The sequence below is a fragment of the Leucopleurus acutus genome, assembly GCF_964270905.1.
Source record: "Leucopleurus acutus genome assembly, chromosome: 20".
NCBI lineage: Eukaryota > Metazoa > Chordata > Mammalia > Artiodactyla > Delphinidae > Leucopleurus > Leucopleurus acutus.
The window spans coordinates 28,048,872-28,062,681 of record NC_139162.1 but is presented as its reverse complement, the minus strand read 5'-3'; the positions used below and the strand labels follow the sequence as shown (position 1 = coordinate 28,062,681).

Below are 13,810 nucleotides of genomic sequence, written 5' to 3'. Positions count from 1 at the left end.
ACAGATGTTACTGCTTAATGTATAATGCCAATAGGGTGACTGGACTAGTGGATTTCCTGTCTCCTGGCCCATTTTTTATTATGTAATATTCGCAACCAGTAACACAGCCATTAGCGTAGCCTTGAGCATGGCAGCTAATCAGCTACAAGTCCGCACCCGGCACAGGAAGTAGCTTGTACCAATGCCTGTATTTCTCTTGGGCGTTTAGTTGAACCAGGTGTGTTTCGATGATGACGGCACCAGCTCCCCACAAGACAGGCTCACTCTCTCTCAGTTCCAGAAACAGTTGTTGGAAGACTACGGTAAGATACCCAGAACATAACTACCTTTCCTCTCTTCTCCACCTAAGGTCACTGCTTAGCTTTTTTCTGGGAAAATCCATCTCTGAACTCTGTCTCTCCTTCAGAACCCTCTGGATCTTCAAAACACAACAAAACAATGAGTTCAAATTTGGGTAGAGGCCACGCACGTGGCCGTAAACAGAGTATGTGACTTACATGGTCGTTGACAGTAAACTCCACTAGTTCTTTGAACTGCTCTGGCAGACACTGGCTCAGGGAGAGACATAAGAGGACTTGGTTACTGCTTCCTCAGAGACCTCGCAGTGACTATATCTGAGCACAAACAAGGGAGAAATAGCTTTTAATTTTTTCTTTCTCTCACTGTTTAAAAATTGGGGGAAGAAAAGGAGATTCCAACTAGTGGTCCGCAGTGTTGAACGCAGATATCTGTGAATCTGAGTATACCGAAGCTTTGAAATCATTCCTGTCCTTATTGAGTGACTTTTATCAGGATAAAGGAGAGAAACAGCCCCTTTTGTATTCCGTTTTAAGGTCCTGTGCTCTGTTTCTCTCCCAACTAATGCAAGCAGTTTGGGTTTTACAACACAGCCCCCGCTCGCCAGTTGTTTTGTGAGGTCCGGAGGCTGTGGAAACAGGCCACGGCTGGAGTGGCGTCCACTGTGTCCAGAGCCCCCGCATCCGTTCAGGCTCAGGCTGGTGCTTTTGTCCCGCCCAGCAAGTCCTTTGAGCACATAGGGCTTCTTCTGGGCTCGGGGCTGCCGGCAGAGGCCGGCTCCTTCTGAGTCAGCTTGACCTCCTCTTCCTGGACAGGCGAGTCCCACTTCACGGTGAACCATCAGCCCTTCCTCTACTTCCAAGTGCTGTTCCTGACCGCGCAGTTCGAAGCTGCCATTGCCTTTCTCTTCCGCATGGAGCGGCTGCGCTGCCATGCTGTCCACGTGGCGCTAGTGCTCTTTGAGCTAAAGCTGCTTTTAAAATCCTCGGGACAGAGCGCTCAGCTCCGTGAGTATTTGTTGGCAGCGGCACATCCATAACACATCCCCCCATCAGATGGCAGTGGACACATAGCTGCAGCCAGCAGGGATTTGGGCAAGTGGTACCAATCATTTTAGAGTGTTGTAGGCGGTTGGGCTTATGAGATGATTAGTATGAGGGTTCTTGCCTTTCCCGCCTCCATTAGTATTCCCTGAGGTGTTTAATAGATAAAATGCTGTGCTAAGTGCTAGTTTTGTGGCCAGTGAGTCAGGTCGCCTGGAGGGTGGTGCAGGAGAAACAGTCCCTAGAGTCGTGAGACTGGTTCCCATTAGGGCTCTAACTGGAGACATTGGAAGGCACAGCCAGCCATCTTGTGTGCCTACCTGCATCGGGTGGGAGTCCGGGGAGGGAGAGAAGATACCTGTGCATGAATGGCTGCAGCTTCCTTAGTAGCACAGCAGACTCACTCCAGAGCACATGCCGTAATGGTCAGTTGTCACCATCTTTTCACTCAGAGACCAGCATACCTAGTGATTTACTAAAACTGCCACTTTCTCCAATCTGTACTTGGGACGAAATTGAGGACAGGGTGGTGAAGGGGATTGGCCTAAGCTCACAGTGGCAAACATTGGCTGGGCTGCAGGAGTAGGTGCCACCACTGGGTCTTTGGACTCAGTTCCCATAGCTCTCCGTTGCATGGGTCAGAAGGGCAGTGTGGTTGTGACCAGTTCTGTCCCCGTCGGTGCAGTCAGCCATGAGCCTGGCGACCCTCCCTGCATGCGGAGGCTGAACTTCGTGCGGCTACTCATTCTCTACACCCGGAAGTTTGAATCCACGGACCCGAGAGAGGCCCTCCAATACTTCTACTTCCTCAGGTTAGACTGGCTTTTGACCATTTACTTCATCTGGTTTTGATTTCTGCCACTGTGAGAATGACAGAGACCTTGGGGCCACACCAGAAACCAGGTTGATTTTGTCCCCTTCTAGAGACGAGAAAGACAGTCAAGGAGAAAACATGTTTCTGCGTTGTGTGAGCGAGCTGGTGATAGAAAGTCGAGAGGTATGTCTGTTAACTTTTCTCCATGCCCCCATGATTTCCAGTGTACAAGTTCTCATGCTGATGTGATACTGGATGGTCACCTCAATATGAGTTTGGTGGATGTGGCTGGGGGCAGGGGGGTGTTAGAGTTTTCTTTGGTTTCTGACAATGAAAACGTTGATTCAGTCTCACTGTTCTCTAGTTTGTGCAAGACTTCTCCCACCTCCCCTATTCCTCTCTTGTCTTCAAAGAATTGTGGATTATGTATATATCCTCGTCCAATCAACTGAGTAAACCTTTTTTTGTCTCTGCAGTTCGATATGATTCTTGGGAAACTAGAGAACGATGGAAGTAGAAAGGTGGGTTAAGTGCACCCCAGAGGTGTGTTAGTTTGCAGTTGGGGATTTATAATTGTCCAAAGAATACAGTTAGATTTTAGGATTCAAGGTACTGAAGATGCAAATCTGAATGAAGTTGCTTAGTTTTAAAAACAAAGAATGAAAATTACAGGCCCCAAATGATGACCTTGATTTTACATACATTTACATTTCTCCTTAAAATATGTAAATTTGTGGTTAGATAGTTTTTTTATTATGTTCAGAATACTCATCTGTTCACACCTGCCATATTTTCAGCTGAGAAGGCTACATTTCTGCCATTCTTGGCTCAGAAAATATGCAAGAAAGAAATTGGTTACTGCACTTACTCTCCCCAGAGGGGAAAATTACAAATGCACTTGACCTCTCTCAAAAGATAGTTTTTGAGGGCTCAGAACTCTACACTGACCCCAGAGATGCAGCTGCTCCCGTGAGCCTTAGCAGTTCCCTAAGACCCATCATGGCTATTGGGCAATGTAGAAGGGGCAGAGGCCCTAGTGTCAGAGACCCCTCCTGACCCACTCGGGCACTCTCCACATGCCTCTCTTAGGGACTCACTTTCCTCATCTGTAAAAATGGGTGGTTTAGAGACAGCAGTCTCAAGATGACCTCCCACTGCTCACACCATCCAGAAGAAGAACAGTGGCAGTGCTGGTGACAGTGGCCATGCTTATGGAGCAGTGACAACTGCCAGGCCCCTGTGCTGAATGCTTGACATGTATTTTCTCACTTAATCATCACAAGAACCCAACACAGTGGGAACCGTCATCTGTTTTTCAAGGGAGGAAGTGGAGACAAGAGAGGTTATTTTCCTCAAGATCACACAGCTAGTAAGGAAGTGAGCTGGAATTTGAGCCCAGTCCTTCTTGACCCCAGAGCCCATGCTCTTCACTGATCTCCTGTGCTGCCAGGGTGGCGGAGCAGGTCACCCGACTTGGTCCAGGGCTGATGGAGAATCAGATGGCCAGTCAGATGTCACATAGTCTGCCCTCTCTCTTCACGGTACCTCAGGCCTCTCCCATACTTTCTTGACCATTTGGTTGCTGTTGAGTGATGATGCAGATTTTTTTTGTTTGTTTTTAGTATCCTGACACCACTTGCCATATATTTTTTCAGGACTGGATTTCTTTTGCCATCTGTCTTAGAAAACAAATTCAGAATCTTTCAGATACTTTCTCTGAGCCTCCTGGTTTTTTTCCCCCTAGTGCCTACTCATCAGCAAAATTAAAATCATTGATGATTTCACCGATTCTCTAGGTCATTTTGGAAAATTAGAAAGCACAGTCTTACTGGTGACTCCTGTGCTGCCTTTGAGTCTGCCTCTTCATGGGTAGTTTCCTTGGTCCTTTTCATATGTTTAGTACGACCTTATATCTTCAAGAAAGCCAGAGTCTAGCTGATGAAATATGTGCATTGCCCAGGGCAAGTATTTTCAGTTAAAGTAGTTTTCGGATCTCAGTTGCTTCTCTGTGTTTAAAATAACAGCTCTGTCCCCCCATTTCTCTCTTCCTCCCCTCCATGATTTGTCTTGTCAGCCTGGAGTCATAGATAAGTTTACTAGTGACACAAAGCCTATTATCAACAAAGTTGCTTCCGTGGCAGAAAATAAAGGACTGTTTGAAGAAGCAGCAAAGCTTTATGACCTTGCCAAGGTAAAATGTGCTCTTTTCTTTCTTCTGCACTTAATAGATCTGACATCGGCCTTTTGGCATTAAATGCACAAACATTTCGATGGTGCCATTGTTGTACCCCTCTCCCTGCTGAGGCATTTTCTCCTAGTGCTTAGGCAGTTAATAGTCCAGTCAGGGCGAAATTCCCATTTTACAGAATTATTTCTGCCCATAAGGTCTTTCTGGCCAAACAAGAGTGACATATTGAAAGGCTGTCCCACGGGCACTGAGCAAAGCCTCCCTTGGCAGCAGAGGAAGCGCCCATCACGCTTGGGTGGTGAAGCTGCTGGTGAAGATGCCTGGTGCTCACCCTCCGGGCAGCCGCACAAACACTGACCGGTGTGTGTCAGGGAACAAAACCACAGCTGAGGGGTTCTGAGAGAACTGGAGGTAGTAGCTCGTTGTGAGAACATGCGGGGAATACCGATGACTGTTAGGGCCTGAAGAAGAGTACATTCTCTCCTTTTATCAGCTGACCAACGTGGGCAAAAAGAGGGTTATAATTCATTTTTCCTTTCATTTAAAAGTGTTCTGATTGAGGTCTAATTAAAAAGTAGAAAAATGTACACATATTCAGTGAACAGCTTGATGAGTTTCCCACAGGTATGTATCTGTGTCATCACCACCCAGATCAAGATACAGAACAAAAGTTCCCTCTTTGGTTTCGGTTATTTAGTTTTTTTCCTCTTATTGATTATTTTTAATTGATTCCTTTCTTAATTTAAAAAACCGAACAGAATGCTGACAAGGTGCTGGAGCTGATGAACAAACTGCTCAGCCCTGTCGTCCCCCAGATCAGTGCCCCGCAGTCCAACAAGGAGAGGCTGAAGAACATGGCGCTCTCCGTCGCGGAGCGGTAAGGCCGGGGCTGGCTCCGGGGGGTCCCGGGGCTCCCAGCGCCCACCCAGACGCATCTTCAGCTTTACCGTAGCATCAAAGAGTTCCCCAGCATGGCTCTACTCACTCACCCTCCCACCAGCACTGACAGTTTGACAGTTCCTGTTCCCCCACGTCATAACCAACTGTCACTTGGCACTGTCACTTGGTAAACATTCTTGCGAAAAGGAAGGGTATGAAAGGGTATCTCAACATTTTAATCCTGTACATGAGGTTTAATTCTAGGCATTATACTCATCTATATGTCATTAGCAGCCATCTCAAAGACATTTTGGAACAAAGCTAGTGATGGATGGATGGATGGGGAAATTCTTAGAGATGTAGTGGCCAGTGTTTCAGAAGCTACCTTCCTCCCCATGAGTTCGAGGAGTTATCATACTTTAACCAGTGTAACTCCCAGGCTGGGGCAATAGTTGTCACTTTCTGTGCCCTCTGCAGATACGCCCAATAAAGTGACCCAGTGAAAACTGGGTTGGAGATGCTTGCTGAGATGGGGGCTGAGGCAAGAGAACTGTGCTTCACACAGAACATTTATAGGTGGATTTCTGTCAAACCCGCCATCAAATGCTTGGCCATTTCAAAAGAAACACTATTTTCCACTCCTTAGTTCACTTCATCTAGAGAGTTTAAGAGGTTTTGTTTGACATTTTTTAGATGCTATCCTCAAGTTATAGATTGCACAGAAATTCCTAATATACCCCCCTTACTTCTTTTTTGTCCTTCAGGTATAGGGCTCAGGGAATCAGTGCAAATAAATTTGTGGACTCCACGTTCTATCTTCTGTTGGACTTGATCACCTTTTTTGACGAGTATCACAGTGGGCATATTGACAGAGCCTTTGATGTAAGTTTCAGGAGGGGTGTTTGAAGTGCAGGTTAATGTATGCCCTTGAAAAATCAAAACACTTCGTGAGATTCATTTAAAACAAAGGAAATGTCACCCGTATGCCTGTTAAGTGAAGAAGGGACAAGTATGATCCTGTGAATATAAAAGGGATTTCTGTGTTGCTCTTTTTTTCCTTTTTCTCTTCCTTTCTTCTTTAGTCTAAAAACAGAGAGGTTTCTCAGAGTAATTTGAAATCTCTGAATTGTAAAACTGCCTCAGAAAACGAGGATAGGAATTGAGTCAGTCAGCAAGTTAGAATCAAAGCCTTTGAATGAGGGGATTAGCATTTCCTATTAAGAAGCCCACTATGAATGTGTTAGATGCTGACTATGTGTTTGAGGAGATGAAATGACTGTGATAGTTGTATCATATGGGACCGATGGGTTTTGTTTTAAATAGATAATTGATCGGTTGAAGCTGGTGCCCCTGAATCAGGAAAGTGTGGAAGAGAGAGTGGCTGCCTTCAGAAATTTCAGTGATGAGGTGAGTCCTTTTCTTCCTGAATTATAAAATTCTTTTTTCCCCCACTTCTAACTGAAAGCTTTTGTTTTAACATAGCCAATAACTTTAACAGTCCTACTACAGTCACCATCCAGACTGAGTTTTCTAAGACAAGTCCAATTTCAGGTATCCTGGGCTGGTTTTTCTGTGAGTACACATATCCCCATCAGATTATAGTCTGAGTTCCTGACTCAGAAAATACACTCGCTTTAGAGACCAGACATATTCTTGGGAGAAACAGGTTTCTTGTTGATCCTGTGGGATCTGGTTTGATTCTTTATTATGCACTTGTTCTAGAGGGTATGTCAGTGCTTATTAACTCTGATCTTGTCTAAGTAGTTCCATTGGGTACATGAAATATGCATCATGATTCACGTCCTTCTTTCCCTTCTCTGAACCATTTTGTCTCAAGAAGCAGGTGCAGTGACCACGGACTCAGTTATCAGCCCAAGAGCCCCAGAGCTACTGTCTCTCTGCAGGGTTTCTAGCATGTTGCCACTGCTTAGCCCAAGGGTGCTCAACGGGGCTGCACACTGGAATTGCTAGGAGACCTTTAAAAAAATCTGTGTGCCCAGGCCCAGAAATTCTGGTTTCCCTGATCTGAGCTGCAGCCCAGAACTCCCCTGGTTATTCCCATGTGCAGCTAAGGGTAAGACTCTTCTCTAGAACCACAGGCACTGAGGGCCAGCTGCCTGGTTCCAGGATGTTCCTAACAGTGTTTCAATTTAAAACCATTAGTAAGCACATTCCTTTTATGAAAGCATGTTTCTGTTCTAGAGGAAGAAGAAAGGCTGGCTTCTGCACATGTGGTGAGGCAGCTGCCTGCTGTGGTACACACGGTTCAGGAGGTCTTACCTCTTGCCGACCATCCCTTCACACCTGCTGCAGTTCTACCCCTAGCCACTCCTTCTGTTGATTCTTGCCCTCCCCTGGTTACATCATTCAGTGTTTCATGGACTGAAGTGTTGTACCAGGGCCTGTCCTCATAGACACTCCCAAGGACTCTGCTCGGGCTGTGCTGGTCCCATGGAGACAGTCTGGTGGGTCTGAGACAGTGGGGAGTGGTAGGGACTGGAGAACCAGTGTATGCGTCCCTGCCTGCTGACATTCAAATGCAGGCTTTTGCTAATCACTCTTGCTGGCCAGACGTAGTGGGCACGCGTTTTGCTCACTGCCCCTGCCTAGGAGGACTGGCATAAACAAGGGATCAGAAGAGTGACCTACCTGACCTTCTGAGTAGCATTGCCTGAGCTTTGCTTTCACGCTTGACATTTCAATGCCATCAGCTCCTTTTTGGTGGCTGTGTGGCGCTCCACCTGGCAGCTGTGGAGATGTGATGTGACCAGGCCTTCCTGGAGCACTGCTCCCCCCTCCCCCAACCTGTGGTTGGCCCCAGGGCTTGGTTCTTTCTCCTTACTTCATGTGTGTCCCTCTGTGCAGGTCAGGCACAACCTCTCAGAAGTGCTTCTCGCCACCATGAACATCTTGTTCACACAGTTTAAGAGGCTCAAGGGGACAAGTCCATCATCGGCATCCAGGCCCCAGCGAGTCATCGAGGACCGTGATTCTGTAAGATCCCAGCCAGATGGTTGGCCAGAGCCATCGCTGAGAACCACCTTTCTGGTTTGCTGTCCATTGCACCTCATGAGACCACTGCTCATGACCCTAAATTGCTCGTTTCTTTACTACCTGGCAGCTGGGTAAAGTTTGTGTCGGGGGCTCCCGGAAGAAATCGAACATTAATGGGGTTGCTACTCTTCTCAAGCTAAAAAACAAAGATGTGCTAAGTCAACGAATATCACCTTTTAAAAAATCAAAATGCTAATTTATACTGATTCCACAAGAATTCTAGCCCTTTTTTTTTAAATATATTTTTATTTTAAATATTTTTAAATAGAAGGTCATTTTATGAGTCTCAGTTCAGCACTTTCATGAAAACCATACTTAGTTTTGGTCAACAATTTGATGCAAACCTTGTTTCTGCTGTCATCTCACAGTGACTCCAGAGAGGTACCTAGGACAGTCGTTATCCCCATTTTACAGTTGAGGGATCTGAGGCCTGGGTCAGGAGGTGTCTTGCTTTTGTGGGCCCCTCAGGTGGTAGGTGAAGGAGCCACGTCTGGAAGCCGGGTCTGTCTGATACCAAGGCCAGTGCCCTTTCCATTGCCTGTGGGGCCTCCGGCATTGCTTGGGTCACGCAGAGTCCAGGTAGATAGAACCCTGGGATTCCAACAGTGTATGGTGTACAGTTGATTTGACAAAAGGGGAAAGAAAGGTGTTTGACCCAATTAAACCATTAATTCCGTCGCGCAATGGATAGCGCATTGGACTTCCAATTAAACCATTAAAACAGGCAGTGTTTTAGAATTACCTTTCCCTTAACATTTCCACTTAATGTTTGGTGAGTCTCTCAGTATGGTGTACAACAGCCATACCTGATTTTGGCAATCAAGAAACTAGAGCCTTGAAAATCTATCTCCCGCCTCCATGGATATCTGAGGGCTCTCTCTGCTATGACCCCTACAGGCATTGTCACTGTCAGAACCTCTGCCTCGTGAGTGACGGTGGGAATTTTCACCTTTAGCAGCATACATAGCAGTGCTCAGAAGTGGTCCTCTGACGTGGTAGGCCCATCCGTGTGTGCATGAGAGGCAGCTGCAGGTCTGCCATCTGCCCTTGGACAGGCAAGAGCCTACATAGGAGATGTGCCAGCAGTGGGCTCGCTGTGCTGGGGCCTTGGCAGCAGTGCTGTTGTGAATACAACTACTGAAGTGGTGGGCGTTTCTGATACTCTCTGTACTGCTTACAGCTCAGAGCAGGGCTTGCTCACAGAGAGCAGAGCTGGTGGCCTGGCAGGTCCATTTTCCACATCTGAAGGGAACTGATTTAAGACTAGCTGGACTCACACGCTGTGTGTTTTAGTCTCTCTTTTTTAGGCACTTAGTTTTTACATATGATGGATAAAGCCATTCTCCTGTCTTCCTTTTACCCACCGCTCTCCTTTGTAATGAAAGGAAGGGATGGGTGGAGTCGAGGAAAGACTTATGTGTAAAAGCTGCCTGCCCAAGAATTGGCCTCATGGTTTAAGCTGCAGTGTTGCCAGGGAGTGGATGGGTCCCTTGGCCTGCATACCCCTAGAGCTTACGTAAAGTAGCTGCAAGTTAGGCAGGAGAACCCATGCACATTTTTGCACTTTTAAAGAAAATCTGATGGATACTCTCATCATAAAGTAAATTTCTTTTGGTTTGGACATTAATTAGGACCTTTACTTGCCAATTTACTTCACATATCAGGTAAAAAGGCACTTACCTTTCAGTTTTCTTCTTGAATGGTCCTTAAGAAGCCTAGTAAGTGACCCTTGAATTTTTCTTAAAAATCTCATTACTGATCCAAAAGATGTGTGTAGACCCTCCTTTTCTATTCCAGATATGGTTTCCTTTCCTGCTGGTATAAGCATCCAACACATCTCAATGTGGGGCAACCTGAAGCTGTTCTCTTACGTTTCTTTATTCAGTAATTTATCAGTTGGAAATTGGAGTGAAGGTTCCTATTTTTGTTGTTGGAAACACCTGAGTTTAAATCTTTTTCCTTCCTGGAGCAATCCAGGAATCTCATAAATATTGTTGCCTGAGAAAAGAGGACCAAGCACTTCTGTCAGGAAGGAAGGAATGTAAGGAGTGAAAGGAAGGAAAGGGGAAGATGCAGGAGAGGAAAGAGCTGGAATGGGCCTCACTTATGCACGACTGTTGCCTCTGGTAGTGCAGGTGCTTCACGAGGGTCCTAGAAAGAAACTCAGGACCCCATGGTAACAGTTGGACAGAAACCAGCTGGGAGAGAGAGAGAGGCTCAGAGAAGTAGAGCAGGCAGTCTGAAGCACAGGGCCGTGTCAGCAGCTGGTCAGACGTGTCAGGTGAGGCAGCTTGCCCGGCATACCCGTCCATCTTTTGTTAAGCAGAAGGGCTTTGGAACTGAGGCCCCAGCAGCCGAGCTTTGCTAACTCTGCACCATGCTGGAGGAACATGATGGTGGAGGGTGAGACTGTCATCCACCCACCGGGAATCTGCCCTGACCCCAAGGGGTAGAAAATGGAAGGCCGGGGTGGTGGTTCTCAGGACAGTGCCCTGACCCGGAAGTTAACTGGATTTCTTCTCTTCTTCCCCTTTCTCTCAGCAACTCCGCAGCCAAGCCCGAGCCCTGATTACCTTTGCTGGGATGATACCCTACCGGACATCTGGGGACACCAACGCGAGGCTGGTGCAGATGGAGGTCCTCATGAATTAAGTGCGATGCTCCAAGGGGCTCCTGGGGCTGCTCGCTGTCAGTACCTCAGGCCTGTGGGCCTGCTAGGGTGGGGGGAGTTTCTGGTTTTGTTTCTGTTGTGTTAGTTTTGTTTTGTTTTTTTGTATTATGTATATTTGTCAACACCAATAAATTTCTTTGATTTGTATTTCTTTTCACATTCTTTTATTTTCATTGTTTCGTTTTGTTTTTCCTTTGAAATTTTGTTCAAATTTTTATTTGTGTGGGAGGAAATGTCTTCACTAGTGCTTGGGCCAGAAAATTATAGGCTTATATAGGCATCTGTGATTTGGTTAAAGTTGACCTTAAATGATTAAAAATTCACCCAAAATGAGCAAGGAAATGAAGCCTTTGGGAGTTGCTTTTATTTAGATATAACATTCCCTGTAGCAGGGTCACAGTTTGCTTTTCACATTTTTATTTGAATGTGAAAGCCAGTCTCAGCCTTGGTAAGTTAAGATTTGTGTGTGAAATACCAAGCACTCCATGTCCTCTTCCCTCTTACCTCACCAACGTGGGCCTTGGCGTCCGGGGGTCCAAGACCATCCTCCAAATTATTTGGTTTGCTGTTCTGTTGAAATCCCACTGGAGATGAAAATATAGGCCTAGGAAACGATAGCCTAGTAAATGAACCTTGTCGGGGTCTCAGCTGGAGCTTGAGGGAGGACAAACCTGGGAGCCCTCTGTAGCTGCAGCACTGCGAGGCGACTGCTTGGCCTTGTGTACTCTCCTCTTCAAGAGGACTTCTAAGCCCCTCTTTTCCCTTCTCTGGTGCTTGGTTCTTCTGCTTGGACAGCTTCCCCTCTCCTTCCCTTTCCCACTCATGAAGCCAGTTGGCCGGGCCGGCTCATGGGTCTCATTACATTGGGCATCAGCACCGTGGATGTGTGGTCCCTGAGCAGAGGTTGTCCCCCATCATTGGCCCTGTTTCTCCCGAAGCCTTGGACTAAACTAGAGAGGACGTGAGGACGAGTGTTTGTTCCTGAATGGACCAGCTGGGGCTACGAGAAATTGGGTATGGTCGGCTCTACCGGTTTTATGGACTGCTCCTGAGGCGGGCTCTCCCAGGAGGATGTTAAGATCCCCAGAGTCTCCAAAGGTACTTTTTTGCTTCTAGGGAGGAAACTCTCTCTTGTCACAGGGCATGGTTACCCTCACAATCCTCTGGTTATAAAAATACTAATTGTTGCCTTTCCTTGTAGTAAAGAGCTAATAGATAATGGGGCCATCTGCTGTTCATCAGTTGGGTCCCCTTATATCTATCAAGGATGTAGCCTAAGGGGCTGTCTCCCTCCTCTAGTCCCGTCTATTCACCTTCGATTGGGCTTTACTAAGAAAGTCTCAGAACGCAAGCACTGCAGGGGACTTGATTTAGCAAGTTGTGCCCAATTTATATGTGTTGATTATATTTTAAACAAAGCAAACAATTTGCTTTAACAGTGCCTTAAAAAGAGTATTCTGAGGACTTTTCATAAAGTTTGATTTAGGGTTCTTTTCTTTTTTGATACTAGATCTTGTAGATAGAAATATAACAGTGTCATAAAGGAGAGAAGGCGCAAGGTGTTTAAATATGTATTTGCTCCCTGGCTCACCTCTTGTTCATCATTCTTATTGTGAGAATTAATTGTGAATTTGCCTTTCCTTGTGTCATGCAGTTCTGCCAGCTCCAAATAGGAGAGCTGCACGTGAGCCCTGCAGAGGGGGATGAGGTCCTCTACCCTTGGACAGAAGGGAGAGGAAAGGTGCCCTGAAGGGGGAGCTGGGTAGAGTTGAGAGGAACGCAGTCCCTGGTTGGCATTTGAGAACTTGCGTAGCGAGGGACATTTATAGGAGAAATAAGGTAACTTGGTTCATACCAGAAGGGCTGGGCCAGGCTCATGGAGCAAACCCAGGGCTTGTCCTTTCGACGGATTCTGTGGTAAAGCAAGGCCTGCTGGGTGCAGAGATGCAGGAGACATGAGGCCGAGTTTAGAAGGCCACAGCATCTAACAGGTTCCCGTGTACTCATGGTTACAGCTTGTGGCCAGAAATCATGGTCCTGTGATAGATTATTAGGTTAAAAGTCATCCTTAGCTCACTCGGTCAGGGAGCTAAATCCTTTCCCTTGATACTGGTCCATGATTTCACCATTTACCCGGAGAAACTGAGAGAAAGTGGTCCTGGTAGTCTTTCATCTTCCCAGGATGAGATTCCAATCTTTCTAACAAAATCAAGGGTACTTGGAGGCTGACAGGGTCAGTGCCTGCCTCCGAGTGGCTCATAATAAACTCACTGAGACACTCAGAGGGATGTACTGACTTGATCTGAGTCCCTTTCAGAGGCCTAGGGATGTGATTGCATGGACTCTGTTCCTTTGATTTTTTTTTTTTTTTTTTTTTTAAAACAACCGTGGCCGCCTAACTTCTAAGGGAAAACAAGTGGAACTAGTGAGCTCTCAGAGTGCGAATCCTTTGGTTTTATCACTCCTGAGCTGGACGCGTTCATCAAAGAGCAGGAGATGCCCACGCACACTGAAGCCAGAATGTAGGCCCTGCTCCTGCCCTCCAATAACTTACAGTCTAATTAGGGACTTGTAATGGCAGTAGAGCAGCCACTATTGTTATTCTTTTGATGAATCATTTAAATTCTAGGGTTTAGGTTACTTGAAGAACAGTACTATAGACTTTCCCACAGAATCCCGCACTTGCTGATATAGAGGGGAAAAAAATTGAGGAGCATTTACTCTTTGGATTCTCACCCCTGCCCGCTCTGTTTGAGTGAACTGTTTTGGCCAAAGCTTTAATACTTAATTTAACTATAACGTGCAGATGTGCCAACGTCCTACTGCTTTACACTGATCCCCACAATCATTGTTTCTCCATTAGG

General features: G+C 46.4%; 1 protein-coding gene across 1 annotated transcript in view; it reads left to right on the top strand.

Moving 5' to 3' along the window:
• NUP93 (nucleoporin 93) overlaps positions 1-11,093 on the top strand; it is a 102,544-nt gene extending 91,451 nt beyond the window's left edge. Inside the window, exons 12-22 of the mRNA XM_082861848.1 lie at positions 209-302; positions 1,113-1,304; positions 2,026-2,152; positions 2,265-2,337; positions 2,631-2,675; positions 4,229-4,345; positions 5,101-5,219; positions 5,986-6,103; positions 6,545-6,628; positions 8,087-8,215; positions 10,817-11,093. Of these exons, the coding sequence (XP_082717974.1) occupies positions 209-302; positions 1,113-1,304; positions 2,026-2,152; positions 2,265-2,337; positions 2,631-2,675; positions 4,229-4,345; positions 5,101-5,219; positions 5,986-6,103; positions 6,545-6,628; positions 8,087-8,215; positions 10,817-10,927 (1,209 nt within the window). The 3' untranslated portion in view covers positions 10,928-11,093. The remainder of the gene's footprint in view (positions 1-208; positions 303-1,112; positions 1,305-2,025; positions 2,153-2,264; positions 2,338-2,630; positions 2,676-4,228; positions 4,346-5,100; positions 5,220-5,985; positions 6,104-6,544; positions 6,629-8,086; positions 8,216-10,816) is intronic.
• Positions 11,094-13,810: the final 2,717 nt, after the last annotated feature.